The following is a 25824-nucleotide window of genomic DNA, read 5'->3' as shown; positions in this document are numbered from 1 at the left end:
GCTCTGCTGTTTACTAGGTGTTTGAGATTGGAGGGATGTGAACCTCTCTGAACCTCAGTATCCTCCTCTGTGAAGTTGAAATAATCATGGTACTCAGCTTCTGGGACTGTTGAGTGGGTTAAAGGAGACAGTGCCCTTGGCCCCAAGCTACACTCAGAAGTGACAGCTGTCATCTTCATGGCTGTTATCGTCACCAAGACATTTATTTCTTCCTTCCTTCATACACCTGATGTCAAGGGCATACCACAGGTCGAGGCCTCTACTAGGTCCTGAGGATGGGTGGGAGAAATGAGGACAGGGTGGGCGTGGCTGGGCATGGCTAGTACCCAGGGCTCTGGAGGGCAGAGCTGAACGTCCAGCCAGGAAAATCATGGAGGAGTCTTGAGCCATGGCCAGGGTTAGAAGGGCCTGGGAGGGGCCCAGATATCCTCCCGGCAGCTGCTTCCAATCTCCTTGCAATCTCCCCAAAGTGCAAGGAGACAGATGTGGCTGCAGAATCCCAGAGGGCCGCTGTGCTCAGAGGAACTAGCCTGCATCTCACCCAGCCTGCGTGGCAAATTCAGACAAGGGCACTGAGCACTGTCTACATGTGGCCCAGGTGAGGGAGGTGCCTGGCTCAGCACTGGTTGGTCCAGCTGGGGCCAGTAGTACCCTGCTCTCTGCACCCTCACCACCCAGGGCTCAGGGAACTTGACCTGTGCTAGGGACAGCCTGGGGGCTTGGTAGGTGATTTGGGCTGGGAACGGGAATTGTGATGGGCCAGATGGCTCTGTCTTCATTTATGAAGCTCTTCCTAGCACTGAGTACTACCTGAGTACTCTACAAGACCCCTCACATTAGCACCTGGAGCAGGCCGACCTGATGAGCACTCATTAGAAATGCAGGCTCAGGAGGCTGAGTCGTTTGCCCAAAGACACGGCTTGTAAGAGGTGGACCTGTGAGGGGACTCAGCAGGCCTGACTGCGAGTCCACGATACTAGTCACTCCACTTAGCTTCCCAAGTGGGCATCGGGGTGTCGTGTCAGGGCACCCAGGGACAAGAGCAAGGGCTGCCCTTCAACTTCAAGACAAAAATCACATCCACTGGAACCATCACAGGAATGTCAGAATTTCATAACTCTGGCTGCATTCCTGAAAACTAGGTTACAAATTTGTTCTGCGACAATATTTAAAAGTCAAATGACAGTATAACAATGGTCCAGTCACTCCACCAGGAGGCAGGGCTACTACTACAGCCTGCTGTTCTTGAATCCTTTCCTCTCCTTCCTCAGGGCAGCCTCCATGATAGGAGGGGAGGCTGTGTGTGAACCCGACACTGAGAGAAGTCCTGTCCCCTGGGCTCTGAGGGGTGATTCTGCTCTCTCTTAGGGACTGAGGCAGACTCCAGTGCTGTTGTATAGGTGGTGCACTGCCCAAGTGGGGGCTGGTGTCCAGGCTCTGTGCCCCTGCCCGGCGACTTAGAAGGACAACATTTTATAATAGCACAAAATCATCACAGGGCAGGAGTCTGTGCCACAGAAAAAATCCCTGCCACCTTCCGTCTGTTTTCCTGATCCCTGAGGGTGGGTCTGAGACACCCGTCTTTTGGGAGCTCCTTCCAAAGGTGTGGACCTGGTTCTGAAATCCCTTCCTGAGATGGTTCTGGCGGCAGCTTGGCTTCTCAGAGCTTCTCATACTCAGGAAAGGGACATTAAGACCACCAACCTCCTTCTAGGGTCCAGAAGGGTGCACTCCCTGGGACCCATTGGAGGAAGATGGAAGAAGAAAAGGGTCTTTTACATACCCCCCCCACACACACTCAGAATCCACATTAGTTGCAGATAAACGGGACGGCAAATACTTTTTGAAGTCCTTCCACTAGCTGTCCACCTAGAGCTGAGATGGGATGCCATGTGGGTCTCCCCATTCACACCTGGGCATGTCGGCTCAGGTCAGGTCTCCTAGAAGCAGGGCCTGAGACAGGGGCGGAGTCTCTGCAAGCAGCTGGTACTCCCAGCAGTCGGGGCTCTGTGGAGGGGAGGTAGGATTGCTGGGTCCCATCAATCAAATGCACAGCTAAATTCACACATGAATTGTAAAAGTTTAGCCTGCATTTACTTTTAAATGCACTGAAAATTAAAACAGATTAATAGAGGAACAGGTAGAAGGGTAGTAAAGTAAGTATAGGAAAACAGGAACCAGAGTGGTGGGCCTAGGGGTTTTCACATGACTGTATGCATGGATTTTTAAAATAATAAAATGTTGTAAATTAAAGCAGGATTATCCTGTGTACATCTTGAGATTATTATTTTTTTTTTGCTTTAAATATATTTAAAACATTTTGGTTCTCATGTATTAGTAGTTATCCTTATTTAAGAATGTCTTAAAATTTTAGCCTGGTGTGGTGGCTCATGCCTGTAATCCCAGTGACTCGAGAGGCTAAGGCAGGAGGATTGCAAATTCAAGGTCAACTTCAGCGATTTAGCAAGAAGTTGAAAAAAAAATTAAAAAAAGACTGGAGACATAACTCGGTGGTAGAGGGCCCTTGGGTTTTAGCCCCATTACTACAAAAAAAAGTATTGAATTTTTAAAAAATATTTTAATTTTGTTATTTATTTTTATGTGGTGCTGAGGATCGAACCAGTGCCTCACATATGCAAGGCAAGCGCTCTGCCATTGAGCCACAACCCCAGCCCAAAGTCTTAAAATTTTAATTTGAATTGGTGTCCTGGTCATTCTCCATCTCTGGTCCCCCGTTCCCATCCCTGCAGACACCCACCTGGGACTCTATCCAGCCTGTCTCCTAGTTCACTTTCTAAACTTGATGTGCAAATATGAAAGCCACAGCAATTCAGGGGACTCAGTATTGAGTCAGAGATACAGGCACACGGCACACATCAGTGACACTAGGATTTTCAGTGAAAAGCGAGTCTCCCCCATGACCTGCTCCCCAACTCCCTTCCCCAAAGGCAGCCCCACGCCCACGTCTCTGTATTCTTCCAGAGAAACTTACATTGTATAGAAGCTTAAACACTTCCTTCAATTTGTTTATTTATTCTTTTTAGTTATACATGACAGTAGAATGAATTTTGACATATGATACATACCTGGGTATAAATCCCCATTCTTGTGTACATGATGTGGAGTTACACTGGTCGTGCATTCATACATAAACATAGGAAAGTTCTGTCCCATTCATTCTACTGTCTTTCTCATTCCCATCCCCCCTCACTTCCAACTCATCTCCCCCTGTCCAATCTGGTGAGCCTCTCCCCATGATTGTGAGTCAGCACCTGCATATCAGAGAGAACAATTGGCCTTTGTTTTTTTGGGATTGGCTTATTTCACTTAACACCATACTCTCCAGTTCCATCCATTTACCGGCAAATGCCATGATATTATTTTTCTTTAAAGCTGAGTAATATTCCAGTAATATATCACATATTCTTTATCCATTCATCTGTTGAAGGGCATCTAGGTTGGTTCCATAGTTTGGCTATTGTGAATTGAGCTGCTATAAACATTGATATGGCCGTGTCACTGTAGTATGCTGATTTTAAGTTCTTTGGGTATAAACTCAGGAGTGGAATAACTGGGTCAAATGATGGTTCCATTCTAAGTTTTCTGAGGACTCTCCATACTGCTTTCCATAGTGGTTGCACTAATTTGCAGGCCCACCAGCAATGTATGAGTGTGCCTTTTTCCCCACATCCCCACCAACATTTTTTTGCTACTTGTATTCTTGAAAACTGCTATTCTGGGGCTGGGGATGTGGCTCAAGCGGTAGTGCGCTTGCAAGCGGCCCGGGTTCGATCCTCAGCACCACATACCAACAAAGATGTTGTGTCCGGCGAGAACTAAAAAATAAAATATTAAAACAAAAACTGCTATTCTGACTAGAATGAGATGAAATCTCAGTCTAGTATTTTAAAAAAAACATTTTTAAATTTGTTCTAGTTAATTACACATGACAGTAGAATGCACTTTGATATACTATATATAATGGAGTATAATTTCTCATTCTTCTGGTTGTACATGATGTAGAATCACACTAGGAGTATATTTAAATATGTACATAGACTAATAATGTCTGATCTATTCTACTATCATTCTACCCCCATACCCCTCCTCTCCCTTTACTCCCCTACCTAATCTATAGTAACTCTATTCTTCCCTAACTCCCCTGCCTCCATTGTGAATTGGCATTCACATATCAGAGAAAACATTCAGCTTTTAGTTTTGGGGATAGGCTTATTTTGCTTAGCATGATATTCTCCAGTTCCATTCATTTACCAGCAAATGCCATAATTTTATTGTTCTTTAAGGCTGAGTAACATTCCATTTCATATATATCTATACATACACACACACACATATATGTATATATGTGTATATCTATCTATCTATCTATCTATCTCCATTGTTTTCAGTGTAGTTTTCATTTGCATTGCTCTAATTGCTAGAGATGTTGAACATTTTTCAAATATTTTTTGACTGTTTGTATCTCATCTTCTGTGGAGTGCCTGTTCAGTTTCTTGGTCCACTTATTGATTGTGTTATGTGTTTTTTGCACACTTTCTTTTTAGAAAGAACTGTACATACTGTTTTGCACTTTGCTTTTTCATCAAACAATACAATCTGGAGAAGATTCCAAGCCAGGGGATCTAGAACTGCCATGTTAACAGCCATGTGATTTTCCATTGTGTGGATGAAGCATGATTTGCAGAGCCAGCGTCCCCGCCCTATGCCATGTTCATGTCTAGGTTGTGGTACAGGAAAGGTTGAGAGCCCTGTCCCGTGAGAAGTTGGTTTTGGCCCAACCAGAGGCCATCCCCAGGCCTCTACCCTTCCTTTCAGAAGCACAAGAATAATCTGGGAGCTCTGGATTCCTGGCAGTTTGGCCTGAAGAGGCGACAGCTCCTCTGCAGGCAGCTCAGGCTCCTGTCCCTCCTGCCATATTATGGGCTGCAGAGGACGTGGGGGGTGGGGAGCAGTGTGTCCAGGTGTAACCAACTGCCTTGGCCTCTCCAACAGTCCGGCTCCACGACAGCATCTCTGAGGAGGGACACCATTACCTGATCTTCGACCTGTGAGTCTGGCCCCACCTGGGATGTGGCATGGGTGTGGGGGTGCTGGGTCAGGGTCCCCAGCGCTCCCTGGCTGGGTAGAATTCCCTCTTCTGGTCTACGTGTGGTAGGTTTGCTCTTTCCCCAGATGTGGTAGGTCTGCTCTTCCAAGCCCTCCTAGTTAAACGGCCAAACACTTTTAACTGTGATCATATACTTATTTATTTGGGTACCGGGGATTGAACTCAGGGGCACTCAGCCACTGAGCCATGTCCCCAGCCCCATTTTATATTTTATAGAGAGACAGGGTCTCACTTAGCGCCTTGCTTTTGCTGAGGCTAGCTTTGACCTCACAATCGTCCTGCCTTAGCCTCCCCAGTCACTGGGGTTACAGGCTGCACCACCACTCCGGGCCATATATTTATTTTTGTTTCTCTTCTATTCGTGGCTAGTGATGCTGGTTTACCATTCATAGGGGTGATATCAAGTTTCCTTTCGAATGGGTTTGATTTGTCAGAGCAGGCAGGCGATGGCAATCTTCCGTGGTGGGTGGGGGGGTGGCCTGGGAATCAGCAGTGACTCTGGTCTCATCTGTTGGCGGGGATCATGTCCGTTGGGGGCAAGGACATGGAAAGAACACAACCAAACAGTGGTTGGGCTCCTGCAGCGGTGATCCTGCAGTGTTCTGGGTGCCCTCCGCCACCAGCCAGGACCCTGCCGGGGGCGGGGTCTGAGGGGCGGGGGAGGGGCCAGGGGAAGGGAGGGTGTGTCCGTGGTGGCGCCCAGGGGCCTCAGGTCCCTCTCTTTTGGGCTGAGGTTCTGAGGTCCCTGGGCCCCGTCCCTAGCTTCTGGGAGACTCCTCTAGGCAGGGTGGCGCCTGGGGCTTCTGTGGGAGGGTGACTGCGTGCCTGTCCCCCAGGGTCACTGGCGGGGAGCTGTTTGAAGACATCGTGGCCCGGGAGTATTACAGTGAGGCTGATGCCAGGTAAGCGCAGGGCACTCCTGCCCGCTGCCCGCTTGGCGAGGAGGCCTGTCCCTGGGCTGACCCTTCCTCTCTCTCTCCCCAGTCACTGTATCCAGCAGATCCTGGAGGCCGTGCTGCACTGCCACCAGATGGGGGTGGTGCACCGGGACCTGAAGGTGAGCGCCCGCGATGGGTGTGGCCAACCGGAGTCCGCCCAGCCCAGGGCCCCTCTGCCCTTCCCCGCTCCCACGGAGCGGGGTGCAACTGGAACCCCTTTTGTTTTCCTGTTGGGAGGGAGAGAATATCCCCCCCACTGTCTGCGGAGGAAGCTGAGCTCAGGAAGGCAGAGCGGCTGGGTTTGGGCCCCAGGTCTCCTGACTCCCAGCCCCAGTGCAGTTAGACCACCAGGCCTTCCCGGGTTGTAGGGCGAGGCAGTCCTGGAAAGGTCCAGATCCCAATCAGGCTACAGTTGCTGGGGCTGCTTGGTCCTGACTGTCTCCCCTCTGCCTGCTCACTCCTCCTTGGCGGGATGTTGGCTGAGAGATCTCCCTGACCCAGACTCTTGTTCGGGTCTCAGGCAAACGGAAAGGGGAAAAATAGGACTTGGGGACCTCTGAGTACCCCTCTTTCCACCTAAAGAGATAGACAGGCCTATGCAGCCTAGGACTGTCCTGGCCACTCAGCCTTGCCCTCTTCTCTTAAACATGGTGGACCTCCTCTGCTGGGCCTCATGGCATCAGGGGCTTGGAGCATCCTGGTTTTGCAAAATAGGACGTTAAGGTTGAAAGAGTCCAAGGGCATGGATTTCAGTTGTGCCTGAGCAAGGAGCATGGAGCCCAGGCCTTCCAACGGCAGGTCCTATAACCTCAGAGTCCAGTGCCTGAAGGCCACTTCAGACAGCCCGTACTTCTGCAGCAGCCAGTCCCTTCTAGGGTGACCCTTTTGCGTATCCATGGAGCCTCTGCTTATTTGGCCTTCAGTGACAATGAACTTACTTCCCATGGGGCTGCCCCTAGCTGTCCCTTGCTCTTTCCTGTTGTGGGACTCTGTCCTGAACCCCAGTTTGGAACCACACAGATATCAAGCCTTCCGCTCTAGAGAGACCTGATCAGCTTTGTGGTAACCCCGAAGTATTGGCGGGGTGGGCTCCCCTTTCCTACCCATATGTGAGTTCCAGGCCCTCCTCCCCCTGGATACCTCCCGGGTGCTCCATTTGTTCCAGTCCCCTCTTGGGGACACTGCTCTGATAAGCACCCCTGCCCACCTCTAACTTTCTTTGGCCATCCAAGGCTTCTGACCTGTGCCCCGGGCAAGGTCCTTGGGGTTTGATCCAAGAGGGTCTCTGGCCAGAGGCAGGGCGGCTCTCCCTGAAGGCCTGTTCCCATTATAGCTCCGGCCCCTGCCCGGGTGGAGGAAGGAAGGAGGAGAGGCTGCCCAAATTTAGGCCACCCTGGATGCACTAATTAGAGGCACATTCATCAAATCAGGGCAGGACAGCCACTGAGACCCAGGGCACATCGAAAGTACAGTCCCTAGAGGACAAAGGCAGTCTTCAGGAGCCAGACAGGGGGAGCTGTATTTGTGTGGGTCCAAGCTGGTTTTGACAGGGAAAGGTTGGAGGTGGGACCCCTCGAAGCCCTGCTGCAGAAAGGGTCAGAGGAAGAGTGGGAGCCAATTTTCCCCAGAGTCTCTTGGCTCCTCCCCAAGCAGCCAAGCTCAAGCGCTGATAGTCCGCCTTAGCAAGGTGCTTCCCGTGAACTGTCTGGGTTAATCCAGACACCACCCCATCAGGGAGGACTTGTCTCCGTTTCCCTGAAGAAAAAAACTAAACTCAGAGAAATGAAATTATCTGGTGAAGTTCCACAGCATAGAAGTGGCAATCCTGGGACCTGAAGCCAGGATGACCCAAGAATGGAGGGAATCTTAGTCTCTCTTTGTCCTGAATCCCAAGATGGAGGGGGACCAGCAGGAAGTGGAGAAATTCTGAGGGTCTGAGCCAGTGGAAGGCAGCAACCTCAGTGACCCAGAGGACAGATATGGGGCCTCCCCCCAGGTCAGCTGTAGTCCTGGGGCCAAGCTCCATCATCTCTCAACCTATAGTGATTAAGATGGAGTCAATCTTTGTCTTGAATCCGACTCCACCCCTTCCAGCTGTGTGATCTTGCTTAACCTCTCTGAACCTCGGTTTCCTTAACTTTATACATATGATAAATATGTAGGTAACAAGAGACAACACAGATGACACTGATGACTCCTTCTTTCCATTGAGTAATCATGGGTGGGGGAGTTTCTTTGAAGGAGTATCGTGGAAGTGAGCTGGACAAAGGGAAGAGGATAGGCTTACAAGGCTGGAAGGCAGAGCAAATCAGGCAGGGGAAACAGGAAGTGCAAAGGCCCTGAGGTGGAAGGTGGGCAGGACTGTTTCAAAGGATGTAAGGTCACTGTGGAAAGCAGAGATAATGGCATCTGACCCAAGGGGTTGTTGGGATGGTGGGTGAGAGGATGCACTTGGAACATAGTGGCTAGTACACAGCAGGACCCATAAACCCTGCTGCCTCTTTCTTGTTGTGGTGGTGGCCTTAGCACCCCCACCCTGTGCCCAACCTCCCCTCAACCCAGCTCCAGACTTGGGGTGGCTGGTGGAGGAAGGGTTTTTCTGTAGAAGATGGAGAAATTGCCAGGGAATAGCTCCCTCTCTGGGTCCTGGGTCCAGGCCCCTGGACTGTGTGGCAGGTCTTCCTACAAGCCCAGTCCCCAAGGTGCGCTTCTGAACCTGCTGTCTCTCGCCCTCTCCTCCCCCTTTTCTTCCTGGTCCTGGGAAGCCGGAGAACCTGTTGCTGGCCTCCAAGCTCAAGGGCGCTGCCGTGAAGCTGGCGGACTTTGGCCTGGCCATAGAGGTGGAGGGGGAGCAGCAGGCATGGTTTGGTGAGTGGGGCAGGAGTGGCAGGGGTGTTGGGGGCCAGCCAGGGTCCATGCAGCACCGTCCACCCCATCCAGCCTCCAGCCAGTCAGTGAGTAGTGCCCACCCTGTCTCCCTGGGGCCAGGTGCAGGAACAGGGCCATCACGAAAACCATAACATGGCTTCTTCAGGTGAGCCACATGGTCACTGTCAGCAGGGGCTTCTGTGGGCAACCTCAGCCTGGATGCTGCAGATGAGGAGACTGGCTAGGAAACTCGGAAAAGGTCAAGAGCTTAAGAGGGCTGGAGTTAGGACTTCAGCTCAGATGGCCCAGCACTCTCTGGGATTTCGGTATGATTCAAAATCTGGTTATACTTTTTAGTGGATAATAATGATCCGTGGTCAAGGACCAGAGCTCTGGGTTCAAGTCCCGACCCTGCTACTTATGAAGTGTGTGGCTTTAGCCTGTCCTGCGGGGCCCTAGAGGGCAGAAGGGAGGGGCAGCCCTGAGAGTCTCAGCCACCTCTCTGAGACTTTGTTTTCTCAACTGTAAAATGGGGATAATCATACTATGTTCCTCAAGGTCTGTGTGAGGATTAACTAAGACCAGGCTTAGAAAGTGCTCTGCTCAAGTTCAGGATGCACACCCAGTAACTGGTAACTGTTCCATGATTACTTGCTAAAATACTTCGTTTGTCTTTCATTTTGCTTGATCTTCCCCCAAACACTGGGAGGTATTTAAAATAGAAATCCCTAATCCTTCATTTGTCACAGGAGGAAGCTGAGGCTCTAAAGTAAAGAAACCAGATGAGGAAATTAGGGGCAAAGCTAGAGTTAGGGACAGGCCTCTGGCCTCTCATGACCAGCTCTGACAAGGCAGTGGGGAGTGGGAGATAGGAATGTTAGCTCTCCGTGCAGAACTGGTATGGCAAGAGCTGAAGGCCACCAATAGTTGGTTGGTAGAGGGGTTGGGAGGGCTGTTCTGGGAAATTTATGACCCTGATCAGGACCCTGCGGGAAGGAGCTCTGTGATTGATTACTGCTGTCTGCCACAGACTCTGCCATGGGGAGTGGTGGCTGGTGTGCTAGGTGCCTATCTCCCTGGCCTAGGGACTTTGCTGGCTTCCAGAGCCCACCAGGGTTGCACGGTGTAACCCCAAGCTCTGGGGGTCAGAGGCTGTTTGTTCCAGCTCTAGATGACTCTCATCCCCTCTCCCAGCAGGATCTGGCTCCAGATTACTCACATGCCAATCTCTGTGTGTCTGTCTGCCTGTCTGTGTGTCTGGGGAGCAGGGTTTGCAGGGACACCTGGATACCTCTCCCCAGAAGTGCTGCGGAAGGACCCATACGGGAAGCCTGTGGACCTGTGGGCCTGCGGTGAGTCCATCCAAAGGCCTGCTCCTCCCCTGGGCCACCCAGGCCCTGGGTCCCCTCACTCCTTTCCATCACCCTGCCTTCATCTCTCCTCCCCGCAGGGCAGGGGGTTGAAGGTTCTCCTGGTCTTCTCCCCAGGGGTCATCCTGTACATCCTGCTGGTTGGATACCCCCCATTCTGGGATGAGGACCAGCACCGCCTGTACCAGCAGATCAAAGCCGGTGCCTATGATGTGAGTGTTGCTCCTCTCTCCAGCCACCCTGCCCCTGTCATCCTCTGGTCCCCTTCTAGTGAAGCTCAGAGATCTGAGGAAGGACATCTTCCTCCTGCCTTTCCAGTCCTCCTAGGTTCCCGGCCACTTTCTAGAGCTGGGGCAAGGGGTGAAGCCCAGGGGAGCCTGAAGATGGGCAGGGCCAGGCAGCTCAAGAGGTGCCTAAGGAGTAGAGGCTCGAAGTGACGAGATCTGTCCTGCGGGGCCCTAGAGGGCAGAAGGGAGGGGCAGCCCTGAGCTGTATTTTCGAATTTTTTTTTCTCTCTTTTTCTTACATGTACAAATGATCATAGTAGCTCACATGTCCGTAGCACACATCTGATTGTTTTATGCACTTGGAGACATGAGATCTTCACACCAGGCTACGACATAGACACGAATACCATCCTCACTTTACAGATAGGGAAGCCTCTGGCCCTCGAATCCATGCTTCTGGCTACTGAACCATACTGCTTTTCTCTAAGGCTGGAGTCCATCAAGCCCTGTGCCATGAGTCCTGTGATAGCCACACCGCGGCATCCCCAGAGACGGCTCATGACAGGCCCAGGTCTGGGGGAGACAGAGGCAGGACCTGGACCCAGGTCTTCTGATTCTTCTGTCTGGACCATGACCACTGTCTGCCCTTCTCTAGAGAGGGCACAGCCTCAGGATGACAGAGGGAGGTCTCCTTTCCCTGTGACCAGGCTTTCATCGGTCCTGGTTCCCAAGGCTCTGACCCTCCCCTGGTCCCGAGGAGTCCCGACTCCTGGCTGTGGGGGCTCAGTGGATGGCATTATCACCCCTGCCTGCTCCCCTGCCAGTCAGGGGCTGGGGGATCGCAGGGGTGGCCTGGGGCAGGCTGGGCAAACCTGGCCTCTCTGCCCCTTCCAGTTCCCATCACCAGAATGGGACACCGTCACCCCAGAAGCCAAGGATCTGATCAATAAGATGCTGACCATCAACCCATCCAAACGCATCACAGCTGCCGAGGCCCTCAAGCACCCCTGGATCTCGGTGAGCTTCCCACAGCAGGGACCCTCCCCAGAGTCCCTCTAGACTGCAAGGTCCAGGCCCCTGTGGTATCCTGGCCCTGCTCCTGGCTGGGCCTGATGGGGCTTAATCAGTGAGACTGACCCTACTGTGATGCTCGTGGACAATATGGAACTGAGGGATGTCCTGTGTTGGCACATGACCAGGAGTGTCACTGGCCTTGACCGTCTGAGGCCAACATTCTAAGCACTCTGCACCATCCCTAGATGATCCCTAGAACAAAGAATTATTTTCCCAAAAAGCCACCACACCTTGTTGAGATGCCCTGCTGCAGACCTAGGCTGTCTTCCAGCACGTGTCACTACAGACCTCTCTTTCTCTTCCTCCAGCACCGGTCCACTGTGGCCTCCTGCATGCACAGACAGGAGACCGTGGACTGCCTGAAGAAGTTCAATGCCAGGAGGAAACTGAAGGTAACAGGTCCTTACCTTCCATACACCCCCAGGCTCACTAGTTCTTTCCTTCATTGATTCCACAAGCATTTATGGAACACCTACTGCATGCTAGACAGCAGGCTGGGATTTGGGGAGTGAGCAGTGAATTAGACCCCATCCTCACCCTGATTGAGCTCGTGGTCTGGTGGAGAGGACAGACAAGTGACCAGGACATTGCGGGGCCATGGTGAGTGCTGTGCCGGGGCTGTGGGAGGACATAGTGGGTCAATGGCATTCCCAAGTCTGGAAGGTTCTGGAAAGGGTCCCAGGAGGCCTTCCTGGAGTCAGCTGAGACCCTAAGGATAAGCAGGGATTGGATTAGCACAGTGTCAAGTCAGAAAGGGAAGGTGCTCCGGACACCGAAAAGCCCTTGCTGGCAGGGGTGGGCATGACCTCCTGGAGGACCAGAGGGGGTTGTGAGTGTCTGGAGAGAACTTTGGGGACAAGAGATGACTGTGCAGGAGACCACTGTGGGGTGAGAGGCCGCAGCTCTGAGGGAGGATGACTGTGGCCAGCATAATCCAGGAGAACCGGGTCCTATTCACTGCACAGTGAGCTGTGTCATAGAGGAAGTCTCAAAATGGAAATGGGGATGCTTAACATCAGAGATTTTCAGATTCAGAAAGCGTCTGAGTCAGGTTTGAATCAGACAGCAGGAGGAGCAAGGGGTGTTCCCCCAGCCCTTTGCCGATAGCAAGGGGCTTCTCCACAAGGAGATCCTCCGGGCTTCTGAGCCGTGGGCCACAAAGCAATGAACTAGCCCTGGAGCACAATAGTCTCAGCCCAGAGGAGGGATGCAAGGTCTCCTGTCATTGCCCAGGCAGGAAACTTTAGGAGTGGCCTTTAGGAGTCCCCGCCAGTAGGTGTCCTCAAGTCCATCAGCTTTGGCCAGGCCATGGGTCCTATTAATATCTGCGCCTGGGATGGCCCTGTCCCAAGAGCTGTGCCAGCCAAAGCCGACTTCTCCAGGGAGGGTGGGGGAAGGGGTCTGGGCTGCAGGGTGGGGGTGGGGGACAGATGGGGGCACAGGGGCCGAGGCTTTGGATCTGTCCCTGAAGAGACCACCTGCTTGTCCTTCCCTATACCCCTCCCATTTCTCTGTCTCCCCTCCTCCCCTTACCTCCGGCCTCCTTCCCCTGTCCCCACTCTTATCTGTTGCAGGGAGCCATTCTGACCACAATGCTGGCCACCAGGAACTTCTCTGGTAGGTGGTAGGGCCTGAGTCACTAGTATGTCCTGCACTGGTCTGCTGCGAGCATGGTCTTGTTGGATATTTGGGTGTCTTCAGAGTGGGGGCTGCAGAATGTTTCTGGACTGGGATTTAGCTCACCTGCCACAAACCTGTACCTCAAAAGGAAAGGAGAAAGGTCAAAGGTGAGCAACTCCAGGCCTGGTTAGATGTGAATCTCGCTCTCCTGCCTCACAGTACACTGGGATCCTTAGAGGGGAAACCTCCTGGAATGTGGAGGGTTTCGGCCCAGGAGGGATGAAGCCAGGACCAGGGTGCAACAGTACTGCCCAGCTATTGCGGGATCCCTGTGCTATCCAGTCCCCACACTTCTGCTCAGATAGCCTTCATGACAGGGAACTGGGGGGCTGTTGCCATCCTCCTTTTTCTGGTGAGGAAGCAGAGTTTAAGGGGTGAGCTCTGACATCAGGTCAAAGGTGAGAGAGAGGCAGAGCCTGCCTCATAGGTATGAGCAGCCCAAAGCAAGTACCCTTGATCAGGCTGGGTCACCAGGGAGACCAGGGCCAGAGTTTCCCTGGCTCCTGTCCAAAGCTGGGCTGGTTAAGGCAGGGAGTGCCCAACTACCTGAGCATGTGGCCCCAAAGAGAGAAGGGGAAGGGATTATTGTCAGGGCTTAGCAAATAGCTCCTCTTGGTATGTGGACCAACTCCAGGCCAGTGCTGCCAGAGGTCTGTCTCTGGGGAGCCCTGGGCGCTGACGGGGCAGCAGAGCAGATATAGATGGCAGATATGGCAAAGCTCACCCGAGGGGCCCTCAGACTGGGCTGGGGCCAGCACAGACAGCTGCCACGGATGCGTGCCCACACTGTAGCCAGGGGTGAGTTCTGAGCAGGGTGCAGGCCTGGCTTCCCTCAGAGGGTCCACCTGCCCATGACCAGCTGGGATGAGCAAGGCCCAGAGCTGGGAGCATTCCAGAACCCCAGACTTGGGTTTTCCCCCACACTGAGCTGCCTTCCTGCCCTTTCCCCAGACAAGGAACCTGTAGTTCCTTATACTGAAAGATGAGCTACCTAGTCAGAGTCTTTTTTTAAACACCTGAAGCACCCTGGAGAACTCTCTTCCAGAGCCCAGAAAATGGTGGCCTATGGATTAGTTCCAATATCTAGATGTGCTTCAGGAAACCAAGGATGTTTAAGAAATTATTCTGGAATGGGTTTCTAGTTCTTAAAAGTCAGGAGACTGGTCAGACACAGTGGCATGTACCTATAGTCCCAGTTACTCAGGAGGCTGAAGCAGGAGGATCTCTTCAGCCCCGGAGTTCTGGGTTGTAGTGTGGTCTGTACATTGGGTGTCCTTACTAAGTTTGGCATCCATATGGTGACTTCCTAGGAGTAGGGGACCACCAGGTTGACTGAGGAGGGGTGAATCAGTCAGGTTGGAAATGGAGCAGGTCAAAAGTAAGTAGATTTCATAGAAAAACTCAAATTTCTGAAATCTCTTGAAAATCAGTCTGGCCTTGTCTGTCACAGTGGGCTGGAGCATCAAAGGGTCACCCTCCTTGATGCATGTGGGACAAGCACCCTCTCATGCTTGTTGGATCCTCCTGGTCCAACTCACAAAAGTCTACGGATGACAGGCAACCATTCCTCTCAGACACCCAGAGGTGCTCCGTTAATCCCTTGATCTGCAAGTGGGTGACTGGATGACAGCTTGCAGGGACCGTAAGTGGCAATGTGGGGGGACTGGAAGGCTGGGCCAGCCATGAGCCTTGTGCCTTAGAGCCCCTGGGGCATGGAGGCCCTATACCACCACCACCCCTGCCCAGCTCACGTTCCTGAGACTGCCTGGAGAAGGATTTATGACGGCTGCCGTTTATGGAGCACCAGCTACACGCAGGCTGAGCGCGCAGTACTTCACAGATCTCGGTCTCATTTAGGGCACTTGCTTAAGGTCCGAAGCAGCCGGATGCCAGGTGGGGCAGGGCTGGGTGTTTATGCCATTTCCTGGCTGATGCCCACTCCCAGGGCTCCAGTGAGGAAGTGAAAGAGGGGGAGGGGAAAAGACCAGTACCATTCCTCTGCTACCGCCTGCCACCGATGGCCAGCCTCTGTGTGGGGACCCAGACTCTGATGCTGGGGAGGCCTATGCTGCCTGAAGGGAAAACCAGGGAAGGGCTGCTCTGGCAGGGGTGGGCCCCCGTGGGGGGCATCTGCTTCTTGTCACTGGCAAAACGCAGCCTGCAGCTGTCCTGAGTGAGTAGGCAGGCTGACACATGACCTCTGCAGCCGCATGGGGCTAAAATTAGAGAGGGCGGCGGGGAGGGAGGGGAGCGTCCAGCCCCCAGGCCAGGCAGCAGGCCTCCTGGTTGGCCACCAACAGCACAGTGGTGACCGGGATCCAGAGGGAATCCCCAGGCTGAAACAGCCACCCCACAGTCCCGGAGCACGTTGGATGCCTCCCTGGACCCATGAAGCCAGAGGGTTACACTTGAGATTGCTGAGAACAGAGGAGCCTAGGCCCACTCAGTGGGCCCCTGGCAGAGCCTGGGCTGCTGAAGAGGGAGAAGGAGGAGAAGGAGGAGGAGGAGGAGGAGGAGGAGGAGGAGGAGGAGGAGGAGGAGGAGGAGGAGGAGGAAGAAGAGGAGGAGGAAGTCTCTTCCTGGTTGCTGGGCCGGCTCCATTCCAGCACGGTCGCCCCCTTGGCTGCTCTCCGGCTGCTTGTGGATGCTGCTCTTCCTCACCCTCTGGGCCCTGGTGCCCTGCTTGGTGTTGCTAACCCTCTACTTTTTCTCCTCCACAGGAGGGAAGAGTGGAGGGAACAAGAAGAACGATGGTGTGAAGGTGAGCCCCGGGGGGCCCGGCAGGGCCTGTCTCTGGCCGTTTCTGCCTACAGGGATGGGTTTTGAGGCCTGGGGCAAGACCAGGGCGTTGCCGATGTGCTCTGGGCAGACACAGGTTATGTCTGTGGCCAGGCTGTCCCCAGACCCAGTGAGCTGGGCTGCGGCATCATCCTCTCACTGTGCTGGTGGGGAGGGCAGCTGGGGGAGGGGGAGATGGCGGAGGGCGGGAGAGAGAGGTAGCCTGGGGTTGGAATGAGCACAGGAAAGGGAAAGATCAGGTTTCTGGGGGTTCTCCAGGGCTGAAGAACTGTGAACAAGGGGGTGGAGGGAGGGACAGAAACGGTATGAAGGATGACCTCCTTCTCCTGTCCCAGTGTGGGTGGACTGGGCTGGCCCCTACCTGTTGCACATGCTAGTCCAACCCAGAAAACCTGTGGGGAACGCAGCCATTCCTCTAGCTTGTGGGATCCAGAGGTGCCCCTTCCCTGCCAAGGCCTGCTGCTCCCGTGCCAAGAATCCCCTCCTTTGCCCACCGGGCCTGTCCCCTGTCCCCACCCCGATGCCCGAGCTATTTCCCTCCACACCCTGCTGGCCCCTCCTTCCCATCTCTTCTCTCTTTTCCCTTTGCTTTCTGGGGCCTGCCCCCTTGCTCTCTCAGCCCTCTCCTCCCCTGCCACCCTATCACCTTGTGGGTTCTCCTTTCTTGAGATCTTGCTTCCTTCTGGGCTCAGTGCCCCACCTGGCTAGGGGCCCAGGACACTAGAAGGTGAGATGCTCTAAGAACACTGTCACCCAGGTGTTCTGGTGGCTTCATGGCTTCATTACAGTCTCTGGCCACCCAGTGGCTTTGGTCTGCCAGAGATTGCATGGGGCGGGGGGGGGGCGGTCTGGCTAGATGTCCAAGGCCAGGATGGAGTCTCCTCTCTGCCCCTTGCCTCCTCCCACTTGAGTTACCTCTAGGGACGATGGCTGGGGTATGGATTTGGTGGTCATTTCAAGATTTCAGTTCCAAAAACAGACAAGAAAAAAACAAAACCCCATCTCATCCTTTTCCCTTCTCTTCCTGGGTGCTTGAGGGACCCAGTCCTGTGCCACATAATGACATTTCAGTCAACGGCAGACGGCATATACAACAATGGTCCCAGATGATTACAATGGAGCTGAGGAATTCCTATGCCTAGTATTTTCACTGTCCCTTTCTATGTTTAGATACATAAACATCAGTGCTCTAACTGCCTACAGCCCTGAGTGCAGTACCACGCTGCACAGGTTTGCAGCCCATGAACCCTAGGCCCTGCCGTGTAACCTAAGTGCATAGTAGCTATGCCACCTAAACCACTGATGTTCACATAATGACAAAATCACCTCAGGATGTGTTTCTCAGAATGTGTCCCTGCGATTAGTCAAAGTCAGTGGTTTTCACATTGAACTCTTTGGAACCCACAGGTTCTGGGGAGACCCTTCTGGCAGCAGATGGACTGGCTGGCATTAGGAAGGGGGAAGCCCCATTCACAAGATCCCCACACTCCCTTCCACCAGGACAGCTTCTAGTCACAGGCGCCAGGGTGCTTAAGAGATCAGGGTGGGTTCACCAGCAGCTAGACCTTGGCTGCTTATTTAAACTTCCTGAGCCTGAGTTTCCTCTTTCATGTGATGAGGCTGAAAGGATTCCCACCTCCTAGGATACTCACGAGGATTAGCTGGGATAATGTGCGTTGAGAGCTTAGCACTGTGCTAGTGTGGGATACGGCACGTGCCCACGAGATGCCGGTCAGGATTCTTTTTTCTATTTTATATGTTAGACTTCTGTGTGAAATTTCCCTTGAAAGCAAAGTTTGTTCAAGAAAATATTTGGAAACCACAGATTAAAAGCCAACGCAGTTTATCAAGTTAATGCGCACCTATCCAAAACACTGTGTGGCCTCTGGTGTTAGGTCTGGGCTAGCCTGCCTTTGGAGATTTTGTGCAGTATGGATCTGCCAGGCTGGGAGCAGCTGGAGGGGTCTCTCTGCCCAGTGGGTAGATGCTGAGCTGGGGGTATTGGGCCCTGGGGAAGGCCATCTTCCTGGCCGCAGTTTTCGGTATATGGCTACAGAGGCCACAAACGCTAGTGTGCTGTGGCCCAGGCCAATGGAAGAGGAGGCTGCAGAAAGAGAAAGGCCGCTGGGTCTGCTGCTCTTGAATGTGGCCCTGACAGAGGCTGATGAGGAGCCCTGGGCATGGGATCAGAAGGGGCCTCCCTTGGGCTGGATGGAGGCCCAAGAAAGAAGCTCTAAGTTCTGCTTCTCTCTAGCAAGGCCAGGAGGCCAAGGCTGGCAGAGGGCAGTGGGCAGGAGAGGTTTGCTGGTCGTCACAGAGCTTTCCAGTGGGCTCAGCTGAACAGCGCCACTGCTTCCTCCTCAGGGTGGCCCGGGTGTGGGTGAAACTCAAAGGCCATCCATGGACAAACCATCTCTTTATGTAGCTCCATCTGGGAGCTTGGATGGAGGAGGGAGGAAGTCCTTCTGGGAGATGCGAGTAACTCAGGAGGCCTGCCAAGTCGCTCCCAGAGAAGGGAGGGTAGTGGGTTTTGGGGAAAGAGTCTAGCCATGTTTTCCTCAAGCCAAGAAGCCACGGTGAGTCTGGGCCTCACTGCTCCCTCCCTCTGAGGATCATGGTCCTGGGTCTGTCATCTGTACAAGGGGAGCATTGTGGTTGTTTGCAAGGGTTGGTGAGAAAGTCACCCCGGAGGGGCCTGGTGGAGACACACCATGACCCTCACGTGTCCAGCCAAAGGGGGACATCCATGCTCTTCCTGAAGCCCGGTCCTTAGAGACCTGCTGCCATTTCATCTGGGGCTTCACAGGAAAAACAGTGATTGGTTCCAGCGCTGGAGGGAGGCCACCTCCGCTGGGGCTCAGAGATGACTGCACTTTGCGGGTCTTTCAGGGCTTTTCAAGGCTGACGTCAATCACATTTGGTTTCCAACCCCTTGCTGAGCTTAGAACCTCCCTCTACGCGTGGTTCTAAGACAGGTGACTCTGCATTCAGTGGAAGCCCTTTCCAATCACACTCTAAAGCGCTGGCCGATATGGGTTGTTGGTGGCATCGTTGTTTGGTGATTTAGGGAAACTGAGTCTTTCTCCAAGAAGCAGTGCCTGCCCTGACACCCATCGGCCTCAGCTTCTACCAGGAGGGGCCCACTGCTCCTACCCCTCACCCCACTCACTGCCCCTGTTGGTGTCCCATCCGTGCCGTCGTGACCTCTCTCCCCATGTCCCATCCTGTCACTGTGCGTCTGAATCTGATGCAGTCTTTGCTCTGTGTTACCTACTCGTGTCCCGCCTGAAACCTCCTGGCTCCTGCGAGGCTCCTCAGGTTTCTGCTGACAGCTGAGCTGTGTGGGCCTGTCCCCTTCCCCACACACTGAGCCTGGCTTGGCTCCAGCCAGGGCAGGAGGCCAACACTAGGAGAAAAAGAGAGGAGAGGACAGGAGAGGAGAGGCCAGGCGAGCAGGGCAGAAGAGCGGCTGATGCAGGTGGTTGGCTATAAGCCACACTGTCCCGCCCAGCTGGGGAAGATGTAGTCTAAGGACATGATCACAGAGATGCCTGGTGAGCCATCCCTGCTACATCTGTGGAGGCCCTGGTTGGAGGGCACAGGATAGATTCTGGCTCTCAGAAGGTTGCTGGATAATGGAATTAGAAAGCCCAGGATTAGACCTGAGACCTTCAAAAAATATCAGAAGCCCCATCTCTATGGTGAAGACTGACGGTGGTGGCACCTCAAGTTTCTCACAGGGCAGCAGGATGAGGGGCCTCCTGGCCTTTCAGGTGCAAGAACATCTAGGACAGGATGAGCCTTTGAAGGGGCGTCAGGCTGTGGAGACCTAGAACCCTGGGCAAAGGACAGAGCCCTGCACTCAGGTCTCAGATGTGCCAGTGGCTTGCTGAAAGAACCTGATCAGGCCACTACCCCTTCCTGGGCCTTAGTGTCTCCTCTGCCAATACAAATGCCAGTCTGGACCTGCACTTTCTATAAGTGTGAGCCCAAGACTCCAGGCTCTGAGAGCCAAAGGAAGGAGAAGGGGATCCGTATTCGTACACCCGCTTCCCTTGGCACCACAGCCAGTACAGGGTATGCTACCAAGTGCAAGGACAGGCCACAGGACTCCAGCTCTAGACTCAGCCTCACTCTGGCTGTGTCTCAGTTTCTCCATCAACATAAAGGAGCCGAATGGGATTGTAGCTGGGAAGCTGTAAGTGCCCGAGGCCATATCAGGACCATATCAGGACCCTTTGCCTGGTCCTGATATCTCTCATGTCCCCTGGGGATATTTCTGGAAATGGAGATGTCCAGTTCCCGCCCCAGATCTAGTTATCAAACTCCTCAAAGGGGACCTCATTCTGTACATTTTTGATGAGTTTCCTGGGGCTGGGAGGCAGCTCAGTGGTAGATTGTCTAGCATGTGCAAGGCCCTGGGTTTGATCCCCACACTGCACATTTCCTGAGTGATAATGAGAGGGGAGTGGGGTTCTCTTAGCAGAGAAGTGCCTTGGGGAAGGCACTCAGCCTCATCTCCCTTTTGTTCTTCAAGAGCACTGGGCTCGGAAGGCCTTGGGCAATTGGTAGCCAAAGTCAGGATTAGCTCTCTCCATTAGAGTGAGGTGTAGTAGGCAGCCCTGGTCCAAGGGAGGCTTGGCCTTGAGCTTGGTTGTTATCTTGGTGGACCCAGGTAGCTGTACATGAGGACCCAGGATTTCAGCCTGAGAGGGCTGGCCCCGCTAGGCCAGCTGTACTGGTGGCCCTGATTGCTTTTCCCAATGCCAGGCCAGCAAAGAACCACAGAGGATGACCCTGAGGCCCATCCTCCTTCCAAACATCCCTTGTCGTTTCTCTGCTCCGTGCCGTTTTCACGCTGTGTCTTTTCCTGTCCCATCTCTTCTCCTTGTTTTTCCAGAAAAGAAAGTCCAGTTCCAGCGTTCAGTTAATGGTGAGTGTCTGCCGTCTCCTCCACGCCGGTAAATGCTGGGCCTCGACCCTTCCTCCCTTGCTCCTGCCTCCCTCCTGCAGGCTGCACGGGAACCCGGGGCGGGGAGAGGGTGCTCAGGGCGTGCTTGGTATGTGGGCCTTGTGTGACAATGTGTGTGTTGTGTGTGTGTGTGTGTGGTGTGTGTGTGTGTGTGTGTGTGTGTGTGTGTGTATTGTTGGCGTGTTTCTGTTGACACCTCCAACTCCACAGCCCAGGCCAGCAGGCTGACAGCAGACCTGAGACCTTCTCGGATGTGAAGGTGGATTTGAGCACAACCCCATGTCCAGCCCTTGGCTTCTGGCTTCTGCCCACCCCTCTGCTCTAGAACTCATCTCAGGGCTTGGTCTGTGCCAGTTGCGGCCAGGGTGGGGCTGTGCTCCACCTGTGTTTGGCCAAAGTAGTAGGTGCCATGGAGGTCCCCTGGAGCTTGAAAGTCTGCTCGGGCAGAGGAGCCACCAGCCCTGCCTCTGTCTAGGGCTGCAGGTGGCCCACGTCCCTCTTTTTCTGGATCCATGGCTGTCTCACTCAGTTGTGTGGTTTTTCTCCCCTCTGAAAAGCCCACCCTCTCTCACACTGGGCCTCCCTCTATCTGTCTTCCTCTCCTGCCAGTGTGTGTATTCCTTCCCCATTCTGTGGCCGCCATGGTGTCTCTCTGCTCCTCTGCAACCCCCTCTTGCCCCCTTGAGCAGACAGGACCCAGGAATCCCCCTCCAGCCCTTCCAGACAGGCCAGGGATCTCCTTGCAGTACCCCTTCATCCGGGCCTCACCCAGCCACCTGCAGAGTGGGGCCCTCCCTCCTCAGGCCGGGAAGTCTGGCAGGGTTTCAGGCAGCATCTGGATGGCGGAGCCGTTTGGGACTTCAGACGCCGGTCCACATTGGCAGGCAGCTGGGGCAGCCCCCGGCTGGCCACACCTGTGCCGCTCACCAGACAGGCCTCACCACCTCCCTCCTTCTCTTTGGCAGGAGTCTTCTGAGAGCACCAACACCACCATTGAAGATGAAGACACCAAAGGTAGGGGACGGTCTTGCCTCTGGCATCTGGCCCCCCAGACTCCCTGGTGCTTTCTGGGCAGACCGCTTCACCCCAGAAAGGCCCATGCCAGCCTGTTTCCTGTGCCTGGGTGGAGCCTTGCCCCGGCTCCTGACAACCGACACACCGTGGGGCACGACGTCCCTGTGTGGGGTACCAGGTTACCGGAAGGGCACGGATGGTCTTTTCTTATTTTAGGTTCATAGATTTTACTTTAATACATATTAGAGAAAAAAATTAATCACAAATTCAAGTCATGAATGTGTACTAGTGGTATAAATTTTGCTTCTGAAATAAGTGTTTCTGAGAGTTTCTTTTTTAAAGTGAGTTGATATTTAAAGCACGAAGTAATAATAGTAAAGAAAGGAGGAGGAAAAATCTAGAATATTCAGTCTGCTGGAGCATGGAAAACTGTGCCCAAGACCAACCATAAATGCAAAGGTTATGGTAGCTAAAGGCTAACAGCCTATAAAAATTCTCAAATGAGTAATGGGGGGCACGGATTACCTGCAATCAAGTGGTAAAGGAGGAAATGGCAAGAATAGCACGCACGGCTGTGATTTATGAATACTTGCTAAGTCCTGTGCCTGCTCCCGGGACTTTTTCTGGTCTAACATGCTGGGGCTTCACAACAACCCTACAAGGTAGTTCCCTGTGGTGGACTCCAGCTGAGGAAAGGACAGAGCCTGGGTAAACTGGCCCCCAAACCAATTAACCAGCAGGATTGGGAGTTGAACCAGGTCTGGTCACAGGGTAGGTAGCAAGCATTCTGAGAGGCTGGAGGAAGGAACAGAAACCCTGAGCTGGTTTCTGCCCAGGGGACACCAAGTCCCTGATGTGTTAACAATGTCCTGCTGCTCCACCTGCACTGGGTACCTAGCCCTCCTCATTTCCCATGACAGAGTGCCTGTTGGGTTCAGAGGTTTGTCTATTCCAGTAGGTGCCAGAGACACCTGGGGAGTCTATGAAAATACACAGAAAGGCCATCCATAGAGAGGGAACTCAGCTGTATCTGTTGAGACATTTTCCAGGAGTTTTGATATTTTGCTTTGAAAAGAAGACAGTGTTGGGGAAAGAGGATTTTATCATGGCATGCTTTTTGCACAAATGTGATTCAGGCTTTTGGGCAGCTTTGACGCGCCACTCACCATGATGGTTCCTGACTTCTGCCAGGAGCCTAGAAAATGGGCCCACCTGTGGGTGTCTCTTTCTGGTCATTTCCAACTTGAGGGATCACAGCCTGGTGCTAGCAAATCGTCCTCTATGGCAGCACCAGGAACAGCTTTACAGATGCCTCCTCTTGAAGGATTGCCCACTAGAGTCAAGTCAGTGTGCGGGGTCCCCCCAGGTACAAACTTCTAACCACATCCCCTGTGACTCTCCCCCTGTGGATTCTGATTGTGTAAGTCTGTAGTAGACCAAATCATGGGGCTTCTAAGATATTCTCTCTTTCCCAATGGGGAGAGAGAGGCTCTGGGGTTCTGAGGCAACCTCATGTGGCTTTATAATCCTGGCCTCAGGGTAGACAGGGATGGTGGAGGTGGCCTGGCTCTGTACTTCCCTGGTAGAATCCATTTGCTGGATGACTTTGGATAACATATTCAACCACTCTGAGACCCAGTTTCCTTAATACCAAAGAGGTAATGATAATAGTACCAACCGCAGAAATCACTATGCAGATGAAACGAGAAACTGCATATAAAATACATCTACCAGCCAGGTGTGGTAATGCACTCCTGTGATCTCAGCGACTCCAGAGGCTGAGGCAAGAGGATTGCAAGTTCAAGGCCACCCATAGCAACTTAGAGAGACTCTACCTCAAAATAAAAAATAAAAAGGGCTGGGCATGTAACTCAGCAGTAGCGTGCCCCTGGGTTCAATCCTTAGTACTGTAAGAAAATTAGTAATAATAAATAAAAATAAAAGTATATTCACAACATTTAGTATGTGGTAAGTGTTTTTTTAAAAACAATCTTAATTTCTTTCTTTTTTTTTTTTCCAAACTGAGTTCATGATTGACAGGAAGTCACATGACATTTTCTTAGATTATTAATCTTAATCAAAGATTATATTAAGAAACTATACATTGAACAGAGAAGTATTTAGAGTCGAATGCAAACTGCAGATGCATAATTGTGTAAAATGGGACCATCAGAGACGTTTTCTACCTGACATAACAGCTTCCGGTGACATTCCTGAGGCCCCACGTTTGCTGTCATCCTCCTCTTACAGGGATCAGGAGAGGACACTTTTGAATTTTAGTTCGCCTCCACTTCTTTTCTCAGGAGTGTGAACCCTAGAGAGGAGGAAGGGCATGCATGTATTATTTACTGCAGAACGGGGACCCTGTCTCCTGCCTCAGTTTCCCCACATGTAGAAGAGCCGGGGAGGCCATGTCTGCTGGAAGAGTTTCTGGCCCAGCCAGGACCTGCTCCTCATGTGGGAGGGGGGAAGAGGCCTCCTGCCTCCCCCAGCCTCCCCAGGCTCAGAGAAAGTTCCCAGAGAACTCTTTTCTGGTGTTAACTTGTTAAGCCCTCTTACTAAGTGAGAATAGCAGCTGGTGGGGTGGACTCCGAACTAACATTAAAGTTAATTAGAAATGTCATCCTCCAGGGAGCAAGTTCCCCCGAGGAAAGGAAGGGACATGAATATTTCAGAGCCCTCTGGCTTCGTGCACAGGTCTCTCGCTTTCTGAACTGCACTAGGTTCTCTCAGCCTCCCTCCCCGTTTCCCTACCTCCTCCTGATCAGCTCCATGCAAAATTAATTTTCTCTCCCATCTGAAGAACTGGGCAGGGACGTTCTGGGAACTACCAGTTAGGCATGCTGGTCCCATCACACAGCCTCAGCATCCTGTGTGATCTTAAGAGAGCACCTTACCTTCTCTGGGGCCTTGGCCTTTCCATTCGTAGGGAAGCACTCCCAGATGGGATCATCTGGGTGAGTACCTGGCAGAGGAGAAATGCCAGATGTCACTACCAAGCATCTGCTGGATGAATTCCTTGCATAGCAATGGGGTTTCTTCGGGCACAGAAAGCTCAAGACAAGAGTGGATTTCCTGTGGAAGAAGCACAAAGACTCTAGATCTTCTGTCCTAGGGAAGAAAGCTGGGGAAGCTCTTACCCACTGGGCTTCGACTGTTGGCAAAATGGTGTGCCAAGTGGCAGGAGACACAGCCTCCAGCACTGTCACAGGCTGTGCTCATGGAGGTACAGGGTCCAGAACTCGGGAGGGGATAGAGAGCTGATATCCTGCATTATCTGGGCCACACCTGACTGTGTGCCCACCTTCAGAGAGCCATCCAGACAGCGCAAGGACCCTTGAGAAGTGCTTGGCCAGCTTGAGGGAGAACCTGGAAGCCATATTCTGAAGGCTGTGTATCCAGAGAAGAGAAAACTGGGTGGCAGGAGACTCAGACAGGCTCTGGATGGGAAGGTGCTCACTCCAGAAGGAAGAAAGAAGACCAGAACTCTCCCTAGGGGCTTCCAGGGACACTGGTGTCAATGTGGAAGAAGAAGGAGTGTACACATTGCAAGTCATAAGCCAACAAGGAGGAACCAAGACTGAGCCGTCCTGTCAGGCCGCTGGGAAGCCTCCCTGCCCTGGGTAGAGACGCAAGGCTCTGCTTCTGAGATTTCCTCATGACAAGAATCACAGCTGTCTGTGATGGGGTGCCATTTGCTGTCTGAGATGCTCGACCCAATGCATCCTTGTATACATGAGTGGCTTGAGGTTAG

At 52.9% G+C, this 25824-nt stretch overlaps 1 protein-coding gene across 3 annotated transcripts in view; it reads left to right on the top strand.

Annotated features, from left to right (window-relative positions):
• The window catches only part of Camk2a (calcium/calmodulin dependent protein kinase II alpha), a 62344-nt gene that overhangs the window by 24237 nt on the left and 12283 nt on the right, over positions 1-25824 (top strand). For 2 of the 3 annotated variants that reach the window (XM_005324163.5, XM_040273001.2), the window contains exons 4-14: positions 5014-5068; positions 5965-6030; positions 6113-6185; positions 8832-8934; positions 10203-10286; positions 10422-10516; positions 11426-11548; positions 11914-11997; positions 13180-13222; positions 16006-16046; positions 22022-22070. In XM_005324163.5, coding sequence (XP_005324220.1) covers positions 5014-5068; positions 5965-6030; positions 6113-6185; positions 8832-8934; positions 10203-10286; positions 10422-10516; positions 11426-11548; positions 11914-11997; positions 13180-13222; positions 16006-16046; positions 22022-22070 — 816 coding nt within the window. Of the gene's footprint in view, positions 1-5013; positions 5069-5964; positions 6031-6112; positions 6186-8831; positions 8935-10202; positions 10287-10421; positions 10517-11425; positions 11549-11913; positions 11998-13179; positions 13223-16005; positions 16047-20984; positions 21018-22021; positions 22071-25824 lie in introns of all 3 variants that reach the window. The other variant, XM_005324162.5, reaches the window with a different exon arrangement.

The sequence above is a fragment of the Ictidomys tridecemlineatus genome, chromosome 1 (assembly GCF_052094955.1).
Source record: "Ictidomys tridecemlineatus isolate mIctTri1 chromosome 1, mIctTri1.hap1, whole genome shotgun sequence".
Classification (NCBI taxonomy): Eukaryota; Metazoa; Chordata; class Mammalia; order Rodentia; family Sciuridae; genus Ictidomys; species Ictidomys tridecemlineatus.
The sequence above is the reverse complement of the archived record's forward strand: the minus strand, read 5'-3'. Positions and strand labels throughout refer to the sequence as shown.